Source organism: Triticum aestivum, chromosome 1B (assembly GCF_018294505.1).
Source record: "Triticum aestivum cultivar Chinese Spring chromosome 1B, IWGSC CS RefSeq v2.1, whole genome shotgun sequence".
NCBI classification, from domain to species: domain Eukaryota; kingdom Viridiplantae; phylum Streptophyta; class Magnoliopsida; order Poales; family Poaceae; genus Triticum; species Triticum aestivum.
Window position 1 is genome coordinate 643,684,605 of NC_057795.1, and position 16,187 is coordinate 643,700,791.

The window sequence follows — 16,187 nt, forward strand, 5'->3', positions numbered from 1 at the left end:
CCGCGCTAGGGTAGCCGCCGCTAGGGTTTTGGCCGCCGCCGCCAGAATAGCCGCCGCCGTGACCCCCATTCTTATGGTTGTGGTAGTCGCCTTTGCCACCGCCCGAGTGACCCCTGGAGGCAGCATTCGCCGATGACTTAAAACCAATAGTGCTGCTGAACATCTCGATGCGTTGATCGAAATTTGTCATCCTTGAGAAGAGCGCGTCGACGGTGATGGGCTCGGTGCGGACGTCAAGTGCAGAGATGATTGGCTGATACTCCATATCCAACTCGGCGACGATGAAGGAGATGAGCTCTCCCTCCCCGAGCGGTTTGCCCGCCGCCGCAAGCTCGTCGGAGAGGGCGCACATCTGCCCGAAGTAGGTGGAGGCCAACTAGGATCCTTTCTGGGCATTTGTGAGGGCCGATCTGATGTTGTTCACGCGAGACAGGGAGACTGCAGAAAACATATTTGCAAACACAATCCAGATCGCATGTGATGATTCAAGCGATGCCACTTGAACGAGCACCTCCTTGGACAGATTACGAAGAAGATATGCTATGATTTGATGATCTTGAACTAACCAGGGGTTATGGGTAGGATTGGGGACTACATGCTCCTTGCCATCTTTATCTTTGCTAGTGATTGTTTTGGGAGACTCCTCTATAGTTTGATCTATATAGCCAAACAAGCCAGCGCCCAGTATCTGGGATCGTGCTTGGGCTCGTCGGAGAACGTAGTTCGTCCGGCTAAGGGGTTCTGATGTGTTGTAATTGAGGCCAGAAGAGGTGACTGCGCTGGAGGAGGACATGGCTAGGGCGTGGAGGATCCGAGGTGGAAAATATGGAGGAAGATGAGCTAGATGCTATGGAAGAGGCCTGCTCTGTATACCATGTGGAAATTGTGGAAGCGTCTCAACTCCCGTAACATGGGAGCCCGCGTCTTATATATTGATTAGGCGAGGCCGCCTCTCGCAGAGGCATACAAGATTATGGTTGTTCAACAACCAGAGAGATACATGGAGAGATAGAGGAGATAAACAGACGAAAAGATAAACAAGCTAAGAGCAACTCCAACGGGCCGACCCAAATGGACGGCGCATTTTTCCGCTTTTTGTCCGTTTGGGTCGACCGCCTGCCCAGCGTCCGCCCAGTTTTGCATTTGGGTCGGCAATGCGCCTAACGCACCGACCCATTTTTTGCCCGCATTCAAATTTTAAATAAAAAGGGCCCGCGGCCGATGATGCCAGTGGCCATGTCTCATTCCGGCACCATGCCAGTGCCGGCATACAATGCCGGCTTCAGAAAATATCACCACAGTTCATGTTGGCGCACTCGCCAGCTGGCTGGCACACATGCTAGCACACAGAAAAGGGTGGGACTTGAGTTCGACCACGCCATCTCGGCTCCCGTGGTCATGCCGGCACACCTGCCGACATACAAAAAAGATGGCCCTCGCCGCCGTAGATCACTCGTCGTCGAACTTGAGCATGTCGGCATGCATCTTCTCGAACCACGGCCTCTTCCTTGGCGACACGGTGTTGAGATCCACCTTCATGATCTCCATCCCGGTCATCATGCTCGCAAGAGCCACTTCTTTCGCCTTGGTCTTGGCGTTGGCCGCCTCGATCTCTAGCATCCTGGCTTGCTTCTCCGCCTCGAGCTCGAACATCTTGGCTTGCTTCTCGGCGTCAAGATCAAGCCTCCTCCTTTGGATCTCCATGAAAGCATCCATTTGCTCCGCCTTGAAACGCCGGCGCTCCTCCTCCCTTGAGTCCTTCTTATTCATCATGTCGTCCACGCTTGCGATCAAGGCGTTGGTGGCCGCATCTTGCTTGTCCTCCTTCTTGGAGTTCGTCTTCCCCCGCGGCCATGCCGGCTCGCCCTCCCCAACATCCTCCACGGCTTTCTTACCCCACGTGCCTTGAGTGCGGCATATTGTGCCTTGAACTTCTCTTCGTCCTTGATGACCCGATAGCAACGGGAGAGGTTGAAGCACTTGCCATTATGTTGAACCTTGAATGCCTCCAAAGCTTAAAATGCCTACAAAATGTTTCCATGCAAGCATATGGGCAAGTGATAGCAAATGAAGACGTAAAAGGATGATCTTGATGACACAAAAGAGGGCGGCTTGCTTGCTATCATACCATGTCTTGCATGCCGATGCCGCTCACGGGGCGGGCCCTTGACGCTCTCAAGGGTGGCGCAAAACTTGTTGCACTCTTGTTGGATCACCCTCCACCGCTTGGAAATGGAGACCCACCCGCGCGTGCTGACAAATTGGTAAGGTGGAAACTTCTTGCGCTCATGAAACTCTCGGTGCACACGAGTCCAAAAGGTCGAATGCTTTTGCTCGGCGCCCGTCTTCGGGTCTTGTCCAATGTCTCGCAAACACTCGCAAAGAAACTTATCTTCAGCCGCCGTGTACGCCTTCGTACGCTTGCTCTTGCGCTTGGGCTTAGGACCGGCGGCTTGGTTGGCGAGCTCGTCCTTGAACAAAGCCTCCACGTCGATGTCGCACTCATCCTCTTCCTCTAGCCCGTAGTCGTCCGGGAACTCGTGGTCGAGGGGGAAGCCATCCAGGTCGACGCCGACCTGATCACGCATGAAGGTCGCCTGGTCGGGATCATAGCCAGCAGTCGACGTGAACGCCCCGCGGCCGTCCTGGCTTTGTGTCTCGTCGGGGTCGTAGCCAGTGCCTGGCGCACCGCCCTTGAAGATGAGGTTTTGCATGAAGTCCTCGTCGACGGCGGACCGCATTCCCTCGAACAGGTTACGGGCGTCTGGGAGCCCACCGGCCGGCGCCTGCCACGCGCGTTTCCTCGTGCCGCCGGACGACGAGCCACTAACCACCGGGGTGGCGTTGAGGTCAATGGGCGCTGGCGCAGGCGTGGAAGGCGCGACCACGCTCACGTCTGGTGAGCACTCCCCGAAGAGGCGGGAGGCCTGCGGGTAGACGTGGAAGCCGGGGACCGGGTTGCGAGCCGACGCGCGGGGTGACTCGGGCAGCACCATCCGAGGAAACATCGACGAGTCGGTGCTGGCTGCGGCGACGGCGGCTTGGACGAGGCTGTGCTGGCTAGGGTTTACCCCTAGCATGTAGAGCGCCTCCCTCTTGTCGTGGCGACGCGGGCATTGGTGAACTCCTGCTGCGTGGCGGCGATGGCGACGGCCTGCGCGGCGGCCTCATCCCTCGCGTCCGCGGCGTGCCTCCGGCCCTTCCTCTTGGCCGACTCCCTTGCCCGTTATTCGGGCGTCAGCGCCTTCTTCCGCTTGGTCGCGGCGGTGGTCTTGCGCGGGGCACGAGGCTTGCCTTTCTCGGAGGGGCGACGACGCCGGACGAGGCGAGGGAGGCGAGGTCGGCGGCGGCGTCGAGGTTGAGGTTGAGGTCGATGGCGTCGTCCATGGTTGGGGCGGGAGCGAGCGCGCGCGGGCGGGAGTGTTTTTGGGAAAAACGGGGGGAAATTGTGGTGGCGGCCACCGACCGGCGGGCCCGGGGAGAGGAGTAGGTGTGCGCGCGCGTCTGTCTCGTGTCCGCGCCGACGCAAATCAGGCTCAAAATTGGGCCGGGAATGGGTCGCCCGCGGACGAAAAACGGACGCGCGTCCGTTTGGGTCGACGCGTTGGGCCGCCACTTTTGTCCGCGCCGACCCAAACGGACACGGGCGGACGAAATGGGTCGCCCATTGGAGTTTGCTCTAACAACCTGGATTCTCCTAACTACTCTAACATGATAAGGCGTGATATATGTTTAACAGGGATTGCTGAAGCCATGCTTAGTTTTCCCTGCCAAAATCTACAGCTCTAAACCCTTGGGGCCATGATCAATTTATACAATGTTGGATCGGGCAGATCGAACTTTTGGCCACCTATCTTGTTCTGTTGGTATTTCTCTTTATGAAGTACCTACTAGTACTTATGTTGTGCTTGCAGTGTGACCGTTTTGCCTACCTCCGGCCACGCAGCATTCCATGTGACTACAGGAGTTATTCTCCGCTCCTCTCCTACCTATCAGCACTACAGCACAAAAGGAGACGCGTTTGATGGTGTTCCGCGAGAGCTCTTGCAGGCTCCTAAACATTCAATGCAGACAGAGAGGAGGGCAGAGAGAGAGAGACAAGGGAACAGGGCCTTCAACAGGAAGAACCTATGATTTGCAGGGACAGATAGGTCCATGGGTGGAGTATGGAGCGAGAGAGAAGACCTTCTGTAGGGTAATCATGCTCCTACTTTGGTCAGAATCCTAGCTTGAGAGAGAGAGAGAGAGAGCGCGCGGTTGAGAGAGAGGGGGGAGATCAAAGTCCATTACTGAGAAGATACGGCCGGTGTGTGCAATGAAGCAACAGCAGCAGCCTACCGCCCCTGGCCCGTCCGGCTGCGCGTACCTTTCTCTCTCTCTCTCTCATCCCATCTCATGCGCGTACCAATGCTGTGTAGGAGTTACAGTACTATTGCTATGAGATTTTACTGTTACAGCACAGTACTTCACGCATGCACCTCTGCGCCATATCATATCAACTAGCCCGTGTATCCTGTATTGTACTTGCCCAGGCCACCGTAAGCGCCCCCTCTTTCTTCTCCCCTTGTTTCTTCTCCAACTTGCAAAGGGAACACCTCAAGCCAGCATGGAGGGACAAGGCAGCAGCAGCCGTGTTCCTAGTATGTACTCGTGCAGGCTATTTGATGCATTTCCACCTTCCAGGCACTAATCATAGGGCAATTGTCTTGTAGGAGCGAGCTCCCAAACGGAGCTTGGTTTGATGAAGCAGAAGGAGGGTGAGGAGCCGAAGACGAGCGGCAGCGCGGGAAAAGACAAGGAGGATGAAATCGTGGCTCTTGGGGTATGTGATTTCTTCAACAACGGAAATGAGTTAGTATATGAATGTCTCGCCCCCGTGTCCGCCATTGTGGCTGCTCGTCCTCGTCACTGGTTTCCTTTTTCCCCCATCTGATGGAACCAGTGCCTCGTGGTGATTTGCTGGTCATTTGGACTGATGACAGTGTGGGGAACGCTTTCTCTGTCAGATGCACAAACAGAGTGACGGGGCTATTCGATAATGTAAGGAGTCTAAATCGCTTACATTATGTTCAAGCTAGCTGGATCTAGCAAAAGGCATTTGGTTCGGTATGTTGGGAATTTTTCACACGGCTGATGGAATAGAGCTTTTGGGTTTTGTTGGTGGGAATGGATTTTAGCGCTATTCGGTCAATTCTGGACTCACAAATCAGATTTTGCACCGCAGGGGAGGGGACTGCGGCAAGGAGACCCCTTCTTCCCTCTTCTTTTTGTCCTGGTGGTGGACTGCCTCGGCCGTCTCATGGATGTCGCTCTTAATCAAACTAATGTGCTGTTGGCACCGTTGGGCCGTCAGATTGTGAAACATCGCGCTTCTCATGGATCGATCATATTCACCCAGCCTTTGCTTTGTGAAATCTCCGCCGTCTCTCAAATTCTGTAGTTATTTGGTAATGCCACGGGTCTGAAAACTAACAAGCTCAAGAGCTAGCAAGATCATCCCTATTCAGTACTGTCCTGGTCAGATTCGTCCTGTCTGCTATGCCCATTTTCCAGTTGCTTGCTGCTGAACAACCTAAATGGGTGTTGAAGCAAATTGATAGATTAAGATTGGCTTTTTTATTTGGGCTGGCTCGCTGACTCGGTTACTGGAGGAAAGTGGTTAGTAAATTGGTCCCTCTTGCACTTCTGGGCTTGGCATCCATGATCTTCACCGCCAAAGCAATGCACTCAAGTTGAGGTGGCTTTGGCAGTACTCCAGCTGCCCGGACGGACAAACCTTGGCGCCAATTGATAAGGAGGTCAAGGCCATCTTTTGTGCTTCAACGTGCTGGCAGATTGGAGGTCAAGGGCTCAAGGCCATCCTTTTGGCATGATCATTGGCTGGATCCTGGATGGAATGGTTCTGGGCTTTTCGCCTTTGCATACCCGGCCCAACGCTTTTCAAGCACAGCAAGACGAATTACCCATTCCACCTTAGGCCGGCCTATGACACTGATTCTCTGACTAAACTGGTGGTTGCAGTCCATGGATGGAATTCCTTTTCAGCCAAGGAAGGACTTCACCTCACGGTGTACTATATGAGCTAACAGAATTTTCAACCTGAGGGCCAACTGATTTCCTGGGCATTTGCAGTGCCATATTTGATGAGCTGAACTCCTGGTTATAGGCTACAATAATCAAAGGAGTCTTGTGGCTGGGGTAGTTGCTCAGCCGTGAATACACGAGTGCATTTGTAATTACTTCCTAGGATTTTCTTTTCCTTTCTCTTTCTCATTTTCAAACTTCTTAAGAGTTCTTTCCGTGTCTCTTCCATGCATTTTGGCTGCGTTTCGTCAAAAAGTAGGACAACACAAAAGCTCAACCAATAGGCTACAACCTTAATCTGAACATTTGTCTACAGAACTTATGTATCCCTCTTTCTGCTTCTTCTATGTCCGCTGTTGGGTTGGCTATGTACCACAAAAACTCTAGTATTTTGCTGAAAAAGAGTTACTGTTATGCTTGTTACTTTGTTTCAAGTCTGATTCCACAAGTTTCTTAGCACTTCTGACATAGCTCTGTTCTTCTCACTACAACAGGAGCAGAAGCCGGAGGGTTCTGACAAGCAGGAGGACAAGGCGAGCGCCAGCGCAGGAGGGGACGAGGGAAAGAAGATCTTGGAGGTGGTACGTGTGAATGCTCTCTCTTTTCTCTCCTTGGCATGCACGTAGTACTAGTTGTTAGTAAGTCGCACTGTACGTGTCAAGTTTGTCTTAACACCGTTATGTAACGCTGCTTATCTAGTTGTTATCTATTTATTAGTTTGCACCTAAGCAATAAGTGAGTTTCTCACTGTCCAAACCGGAGGCAGTTTGTCCTTATCATCGCAACGTCAAATTCAAAACCATTGACTTTTTTTGTCCAAGTTCCTTAGCACTGTATGACATGCTGCTGGCGGTTTTGGTTCAGGACCCCCGCCGCCCTGGTGACTCCACGCAGGAGAAGACTGTCGCTCGGGACCTAGAGCAGCCTCCGGCCAACCGTGGGACGCGTGCACTGCCCGGTCTCCTAGGTATGTCAAATGCATACTCATCACGGCCTTCTCTGCAAAATTTCATCCTAGGATTTCAATATCCATTCAGATTCTAAATGTTTCAGATGCGTACTGTTACACCTACTTAATGGAGTACTCACTTTGTACTTACAGGAAATGATCTCAAGTCTATCAGCAAGCTTTTCAACGTCACGGCCGCCACGGTGGGCTTGGGGCTGCTGCTTGCCTTTCTGGGGATTACCATGGTGCCAAACAAGTCCCTCTTGCACAGTGCATTAACATCAACCTGCCGTGTCACTCCCGATGACATTGCGCGGCTGTACGCGGTGGTAGGCGTGGGCCTGGCCATCGCCATCACGCAGTACCTCGCGTCGCTGCTCGGCGCTTCTGAGAAGGAGGAGACGGAGGAGCCACCCGTGGCCGCGGCGGCGCCGGTGATGCGCCGAGTTTTCGTCTTCATCGCTGCTGTGTCGCAGCTGGGACTTACCGTGTGCTTCTTCTGGAGCCTTATGCTTGCCGTGTCACTTCGGATGGGGAAGGCGCACTGCTGGCCACAGGGCACGATGGCTGCGATGCTGACCGGGATGGCCATCTCGTCCATGCTGAGCGTGTACATGGTGTACATTGGCATTGCGTGCGTCTTCGGGGCCAACACCAATTGACAGCCTGGATGTGCAATATAACTACTGAAACTCGATGACCGGTTTGGCACTTCAGTTGTAAGCGCTTTGTGCCTCGTTTAAATTAGTACGGTACTTTGGAAACCTGATGGTATGTATGCCTGAACATTTGCGACTTCAGTTGTAATGAAGACAACATTGGTCACTTCTTGTTCTGTCGTCCTTATCTCAGTCGAACGACAGAAACCTCTATAAATCTAAGCTAGCCAAGTAATAACTCCAGTGGTTGGAATTACTAGCTGACACCTCTAATTCCACTGAATCTGTACATGTAAACTAGAAAAGCCTCTGAAGAAAAACTAGAAAGTGTGCACAAATCTAAAAAATGGCAGTGATCATTACAAACACCTCCACAGATTCAGGAGCATCAACTTGTTTATGAACAGGCACCCACTGATGGAACACAAAAAGGTTGGAACTTGACGTGACAAATAAATTCTTTGAACCGACGCAACTGATGAACATCTAGTCATTAGCACTAGAGTCAACGAGCCAATGGGTCATCCAATTGAGCAAAACAGTTTGTGTTATGTATTTGTCTTTACTAGGCGCCCAAGCAGAAGATCACGAACTTGTTCTCCTGCACATATATTCCACAGAAAAAGAACACTTCCTAGAACCCACAGTTTGATATGCAGCACCGCAAAGGCTTGTTGTCAGGAACACAAGAACGCTACAATGCTTAATACTTTCAACATTCCGTACCAAGAAAGTTCATGTTGCAAGTTTTCCAAGGAGCAAGCACTGCAAAGGATAACATCATTCTAGGTATCGGATGTGTTACCCCACCCTACGAAGAACTCGTTTTCTGTCCTTAAGCTCATCTTCTTCCGGATCCAATAGAGGAACCCCATCTTTAGAAAACCTTGCAAGCTCTTCTTCGAATTTCCTCAAGTTGTTTTCTCAAACTTCTACAGGCCTTGGGTAGTTCATCTGAGCGCTGCTTAGTCCATCGATCTATTTATTCATTTCAATTCAGGATTAGAGAAAGGAAACCAACCACTTTAAAATGTGATAAAAGGTTAGAAGATAACAGGTTATCTGGTGAACTCTGTTTGACTGTGTTGTTGCTAAGCAAATCTGGCTTGAGATATCTAATGTTCTCTCTTGTGATCTGGGCAACAACTACTTATCAATTGCTAGATTCTGGCCAGCTCAAAAGAAAAAGATGGTCTTGAACTCTGTTTGTGCCTGTGTTATGTGGTGCATTTGGAAGTTCAGAAATTCTATGGTTTTTAATAATGTGTTGTGGTCTGACCTTAAGCAGATATGGTGGCAGATTCATTTGGCTCTCAAAAAGTGGATGATCCTATTCAAAGAGTCCCCCTTAGAAGAGCTGAAGCTGGTTTCACAAAAGATAGCGCTGATTCTCACCTCCCCTTTCCTATTGACTGTGGGGTGATAGATGGCAAAGATACTGCAGGTATCTTGAGCCTCGACTGACTCTCCAAAATGTCACTAGGGATGGGGGGAGAGATTGCAGGTATGATGCCTCCTGACCGCTGCACACCTGCAAATCCCTGGGAATACCTGCAAGTACTCATCGCTGCTGAGCCCCGTCACACCGCTGGAACTGCTGTTGTCGCCGATCCAGTCCTTCAAGAGGATCAAGAGTGGAGGATACCGCAAGCCAGTCGAACAAGCAGAGGCCCAGAGCAGTACTGATATGCTGATTGGTGCTTAGAATTATCAGCTATGCACGATTGGGTGTGGGTACCTTAGCTTTGGTCTCAACTTTGAGGCATGTAATAAGTTGCACTTTCCGAGCTGTTGGCTCCTTTGATTGGAATAACCTGAGAAATAACAGCCGGTTCTCCATGCGTTTTGATTGGAATAATCTTCAGTCTTCTTTCCCCTTATGCCCTTGTTTACAGAACATCTGGTGAGGCAATCAACAGTGTAATCACAATCCCCAGGCCTCCTTTCTGTATGAAAAAAAACAACAAGTCAGCTGAGACAAGCAGATGACCTTAACGTCAGAATTAGAACCCCATTGGTAACCTAACTGCTTCAGGCATGGAAAAAGACTAGTTTCTTTTTCTTACAATGATGTGGTGCAAGTGAGTAGGTTGGTTTGCTTTGCATTGCGTTGTGCTTCTTCACTCAGCATTGACAACTTCGAGCCGGTAGGTCTGTGAACTGTGAGCAAATGCTGCAAATGGTGTCATTAGTTTGACTGGTAACTAAATCTCTGGACATTATACGCAAAACATGGCAACCAGAAAATCAACCGGCCAACAATGTAGGTGAATCCAGTTGAGCATGCAGAATTGGGCGACAACGTTTTGCATTAGTTGGTAGCATGGTGCTGACCGTTTCTCTCACACTGCTTGCATTTCGCTGTAACGTGCTTACACGGGGATACTCTTGAGAAATATGTGCCAAGTATCTTGTGGGAGCGTGACTGAGAGCAAAATTAACTTGATGCCTATTGCCTATTCAGGTGCACTAAATAATGCAAGTGTGAGCTGAGAATTGATTCAGAGAAACACAAAGTTTAGCAAGTTGAATTTTGCTACTATGTTCGTCAATCCTCTCCAAGATGACTGGTACATATATCTTCTGTTACTGGACCTAGTCAGCTCCTATGTTCTTTGGGTTGGGCTACTTCTCTCGCTTGGGCTGAGCGGGTCGTCCTTGGGCTTCACCTAGAGTGCTTGATGTAGTTGTTCCCGTGACATTTCTCCCTCCTTGAAACTCGGCTACCCAAGCCGACATTGGAGAGCGATGCTTCCTTGTACCGCCAGGGTCGCAATGGTAGCCTTCTTGGTAATAGTGGTAGCTGAGGTGGCTTAAACAAAGTCGAGGTGCTGGTTGTGGCCGGTGCAGGCTTGAACTTGGTAGTAGGCGTGGACGAAGTGAATCTTGTCGAGGAAGGCGTTGAGGTAGTAGTAATGGTGGTCGATGTAGGTGGGAACCATAATACACCTCCCTCCTTGAAAAGGGATTGGCTCGCAGCTAGACGGGAGCTCAGTTGCGTCCACTGAATTCTGACCACCAATCAATATTCATTGGTAGATAGCAATTTCTTCCAATGATGCAGAAGGCCATGCTGATGAAGTGTTGCCTCCAGGAGTCCATAATTGTTCCATGTGACGACCATTATAAGTATTACTTCCAAGAAAGGGAACTCCACCTTGAATCAACTTCAAAGAAACAAGCTCCCCAACGGGATGTACCGACAAATTCCAGTTTTGTGTCGTTCAGGACAAGAGCGTCAAATTTTGAATGTGCGTGCTCCATGCATTGATTATCAAGGCAACCTCTCTTAAGCCTCGGAAAAATATCATCCATGCACCACATGGTGTCATGATTGCACATATCATTCTCTGCAATGCTACTCGGATGGCCTGAGAGTTTACCCCTTAGTTGCAGCTCGATTGATGATATAGCAGCAGGGAATACTTTTTGAAAACCATTCTGAAAGAACCGCCAAAACAGGATATTGTGCTCACCACCCGAAGACAAATTGTTGTACTTGAAGTGCTTCAGATGAATTGCCAGGATGTTTGGTGGTTTCTTTATCTTCATTATTTTGTGTTCTGCTTGTAAACTGCAGCAATTGTCACAGAAGAACTTCAAGGATGCAATGCTTCCAGCCTTTGCAATGGATACAGTCTGCTCAACAACGAGGTACACAAAAAGCCATTTGACGATATTAGAATGAGGAAGTTCCAATGCCCATACACCACTGGTAACAACAGCGAAGTCATCCAGATCCCAAGGAAGAGGCACTTACCAAGAAAAGCCGGTTCGCAAGTGCACTAGTGATCTTTGAGAGCAAGCCACAACTATACGGATCGCGGAGCCCACCAAAAGATGCAAAAACAGAGCACTGGGTGAGGACAGCAAATGCAAACCACAAAAATTCCATGCCATATGCGCAGCAGCCTACCCACCATTTTTCTGCCCAAGAATGCACAACAAGAGTTCAGGCTGTGAGGTGCCCATCCTGACAAACCAAATGGTCTCCCACTGGAGCAGCGCAGTCAAATTGTATAGTACTGTTGTTTCCACGGCATGAATACGCAGAACTGAGACAAACCCCGCTATAGGATTTAGTGTTGTTGTCAAATACTCAGTACTGTTCTCAAATAGCTCCTGAAATCTACATAAAACTTGAGATCCACTGAAGCCTGAAAAACAGAGCACTTGTGGTACAGATATTCCAAACAAACCTCCACGTTGTTTATGATGTCACTACCCAAATGCATGCACAAGCCATGTATGAAACTGACACCTAGATTAATCCTAGTGATTGCCACCAGTCTGCTGATTAGAAGTAGAGGCCATGGGAGCTTGGGATGCAACAATAACACTTCCTCACAGCCTTCACTGATTAGTTGTCGACGTGGATCAGCCCTTAATTGCAGCACCCTTGATGATGTAGTAGCAGGGAACCAATTCTTCCAGAGAATTAGTTCCCATCCCTTAATTGCAGCACCTTTGATGATGTAGTAGCAGGGAACCAATTCTTCCAGCGAATTAGTTCCCATCGGCGACCCTTTTCAAACCCGGTACTGCCATTTCCCGTCTCGTGCAGCCCAGCCAGCAGACGAAAAGTATCAGGCGGACAAGAACGCGCAGTCAGTGACCACACCCACCCCTGCTCTTGAGCAGCTGAACAAATCTCTATAGCTGCTCCTGAATGGCACTTGAACGAGGGCCATGGAATTGGCCGTGGCGTTTTTCCTTGTTGCCTGATGCGTTCGGTGTGACATGTACGTGAACAGAATGGGCGTCGTCAGTGAGACACTTAGGCGAACACCTTGTGGGCGCCTTTATGTCCAGTTCGATGGCGAAAAAGAACCGAAGTGACAGCGGTGGTGAGGCCTCCTGTGGCATGGTGAAGAGTGTAGGCACACTTGGAGGAAGCAGGCGCAACGCCATGAAGTCGTCTCTTGCGGTGTTGTGGTCGAGGCCACCCGTCGAGCACCTGGTAGGCGTCCCTGTGGTGATAGCAGTGGCTTCGACAATGAGGGCCTCATCACTGACCACAGGTGCAGTAAGCTCGGGGACGACATCATTTGCGGTCGTGGAAGAAGCTGGCGCTGCGGACGAGGTGAGAGCCGACACCGATGCGGACGCATCGCGGCTTGGGAACCCCGTCGAACAGGTGGTGGGCAATATGGTGGAGGAGCGGCTGGTTGCAGGGTGGGCGACCTCAAGGGCCTCCTCGACGACAACGATCGGTGGTGAGGCAGGCAACGTGAGGGACGACCTCGTCGATGGCGATGTCGCGGTTGGCCACTGGGATGGCGCCCGTCCGTGCGAGACGGACGATGGTGGTGCCATGGACGGGCTCAACCACCTCACTAGTGCTCTCCAGCGAGGAAGGCTCGCTCCCAGACTCCATGCGTAGCAACACCCTCAAGTCAACAATGGCATCACGGATCTAATTGAATTGCCCAGCTAGGCTGCTCATGGCGACGACGGTGGGTGGGGCGGGTGGGGATTTAGAGCATCTCTAGAAAACCACCTAAAATGCCGACCCGCAAAACGTGTTTATCGTTCGCTGAAGATCAGATATGCGGGGCAAATTCGTGCGCTGCAGATTAGACCCTGTATATGAAACTGTAAAATTTGAAGAAAAAAAACATTTGCGGGAGAAACTTGCAACGACATTCATCATACATATAGTTGATCATCATACTACATTGTTCATCATACTACATAGGGGGGTCTGCGGGCCGTGCAGCGCACCCAAGCCTAGACTACTAAAATCGACGGTGCGGCGGTGATGACGCGGCGAAGGAGCTGGAGGAGCTTAGTCCTCGTCGAAGTCGAGGTCGATCCAGACCTTGGCCTACTCGGCCTTTATGACGCGCAGGTCCGTCTTCTTCGCACGCGTCACGTTTCCTTTTCTTACTCTTGGCTTTGGCCGTGTGATCAACATAGTATATTCAAAAACACATAATAATAAGTTAAGCCATCAAACAGAAAGCACAGTTCTTTACCCAGAGTTTATAACCAAGGCCGGCAGCTATGTAGAGGATGAGTCTTCCGAAGACGGTGGTGACTCCTGGTAATTGGAATCAGACGGATTAAGTGGTTGCCTAAGAAGGTCGGCTTTGGGTAAAGAAGGAGTCGGACTATGTGGCACCGCAGTATGCTGCTTGCGAGTGGATGGTTCATGAGTTAACCCGGCCACAAGATCTCCAGAAGCGCCACTCCGAGTTTGGCGCCTTAATTGATGATGAGTTTTCTTCAAAATGAAGTACAGGTCTAAGTGAGCATCTGGATGAGAAAAAGCTTACTTTTCGGATAACCCGCCTTTTCTTCTTTGGAGGCAAGGAGTCTGAGCCGGAAGAGATAGAAATTACCTCAATGTCATCGGCCCGGCTTGTTGCTACCTCATCTTGAGAACAAGAGGTGTCAGCTAAATTGATAAAGAGGCGGCCAAGAGAATCGAGTTCTACCTCTGATGGATCATCAGCTTCAGCTGACTCGCCCACGGCAGCCGGATCAATCACAGCAGTGGGTTTGTTCTTCTTATGAGCCGGTCCAGTCTTTTTGACTGCTTGAGTTTTCTTTTTCTTTTTCTAGAAGGCAGAGCCGGGCTACATAATTAATAAGGGTTAGAAAGCTAAAGTCCAAAGTAAGATAAAGATTTATAAGCCGGATATAAACGAATGCTTTCAGGTGGGGTCGGGTTAAGCTTGTAGAACGGTAATAGCCCCGTCTTGTTATAGCTTTCCCGAGTCTCGCCGAGCAGACTCTTAACAGTTTTATTGATCTCCTCAGTGGTAAAGTTATCAGTGGTATACCGTTGAGGGTCAGATGAGTCGCCCGGATACTCACACATTAAGCCGGATCGGCGGCTTAAGGGAAGGATTCTCCATGCAACCCAGCACCGGGTTAGATCAACCACAGTTAAGCCGTTGACGAGTAGGACTCTTAATTTTGGATAAATAGGGGCGGATTCAGCATGCTCTTCTGGAATAATTTTACTTGGTAGTTCCAAGTCCATAGGAAGGCGACCACCTCTATAACCCGGCAGAGGATTCTCATTGGCTGGGGCAGTGTTTTTGCAGTAAAACCAAGTCCTAGTCCATCCCTTAGGGTGACTCGGTAGAGTACCTGAAGGAAAACAGCCGTCTCGCGTCTTTGGATTGAAACCCGACCGAGTTCTAGGCTCGTGCCATCTGCACATTCGGTTTGGCGGTTCATGTAGAAGAACTCCTTAAAGAGCGAGACAGTGAGCTCCATTTGCAAATATGCCTCGCACAGAATCTAGAAGTTGCAGATGTTGGATATGGAGTTTGGGCCCAAGTCTTGAGGAAGAAGGTTAAAGTAGCTCAAGAAGTCCCGAAAGAATTTGGATCCGGGTGGAGTGAAGCCTCTAAGGATATGGTCAGTAAAAACCATAACTTCTCCTTTGCCGCGTTTAGGAACATCATCCCCTTGGCCAGCTCGCCAGCCAATTTCTTCTTGAGCCGCCAAGAGACCTTGATCTTTATAATCTTTAAGGATGAGCTCCGTGACTTGGGAAGGCACCCAATTGCAAATAGTGGTTTTCGACATATTGAGCCACCTAAATACGATGGAAGAGTGTGGAAATATAATTGGCGGGTTATTTATAAAATAATGACTCGTCACTGCAATCATATAAATAAGACGACATAATGGTAAGTCACCCTGAACGATGAATCGATCTAGCAATAGATCCAGTCTCTGAAAAATTGTCAAAGTTACAAATATGCTGGTAAGCCGCCCAAGATACAAAGGCGAGTCAGTTAAGTTCGGGATTGCTGAATTTTTCTCCTAAGTATGGAGCAAATAAGTTTCAAACTAGAACAATTACAATTGTGGATCTACGGGCAATTCAAAAAACAAAAATAATTGCTAAACCTAATGGTGATGGCGGAAGTACTGATGAACTGCTCATGGAGTCTAGTGGAAGTATGGACTAATTAGAGGCAAGACTAGTATTGAATCTATCACCGCGGCATTTCTATGCGTATATCAGAAAGAATACAAGATCTACTCAGGAACTATGGGGAAGAGCGGACGAACACCGACAAACTCTATGAACTCCGACCAGATAGTCTGAATCTGAGAAAGGGAGATTCAAGTACCTGACTGTGATGGCCGAGGGCGGAGGCGCGCTGGTGAACTCCGACGAAGACGGGGTGGTGTTGTTTCCCGTGCAAGGCGACTCGTGAAGTTTGACGGGCGCGGCGGAGCTCCATTCGCAGAGGGCTTCGAGAGGAAGAAGAAGAAGCGGAGGAGACGAGGTAAAGTGAAAAAGTGGACCCCCTGTGTATATTTATAGGGGGAGGCAACAGTACATGGCAGGCATGAAAATCGAGGAGGCGCGGTAACTTATGGAACAGAAAGATGCCTCGGTTTTCGGGATAAGTGAATGCGTACAAGATTCACTATGACGCCATAAGGGTTTCCCCAAATTTGCGGAGCGGGTTGTGAAGATTTTTCAAACTGGGATTATAAGACTCAGAAGGAAGACTCGCTAG

The 16,187-nt window shown here is 50.0% G+C and overlaps 1 protein-coding gene across 1 annotated transcript; it reads left to right on the top strand.

Annotated features, from left to right (window-relative positions):
• Positions 1-4,519: 4,519 nt before the first annotated feature.
• On the top strand, positions 4,520-7,866 carry LOC123098137 (uncharacterized). Its single transcript, XM_044520039.1, has 5 exons — positions 4,520-4,640; positions 4,713-4,822; positions 6,579-6,665; positions 6,949-7,051; positions 7,187-7,866. Exons 1-5 carry the CDS (start codon positions 4,607-4,609, stop codon positions 7,693-7,695), a joined length of 843 nt encoding a protein of 280 aa, XP_044375974.1. The 5' UTR covers positions 4,520-4,606; the 3' UTR covers positions 7,696-7,866.
• Positions 7,867-16,187: the final 8,321 nt, after the last annotated feature.

Bases quoted from the DNA above. Each gene is read 5' to 3' on its own strand.
- LOC123098137 (XM_044520039.1), top strand. From the start codon at position 4,607: ATGGAGGGACAAGGCAGCAGCAGCCGTGTTCCTA. The intron at 4,823-6,578 runs GTATGTGATTTC...TCACTACAACAG, and splicing joins ATGAAATCGTGGCTCTTGGG to GAGCAGAAGCCGGAGGGTTC. The intron at 7,052-7,186 runs GTATGTCAAATG...TTGTACTTACAG, and splicing joins TGCACTGCCCGGTCTCCTAG to GAAATGATCTCAAGTCTATC.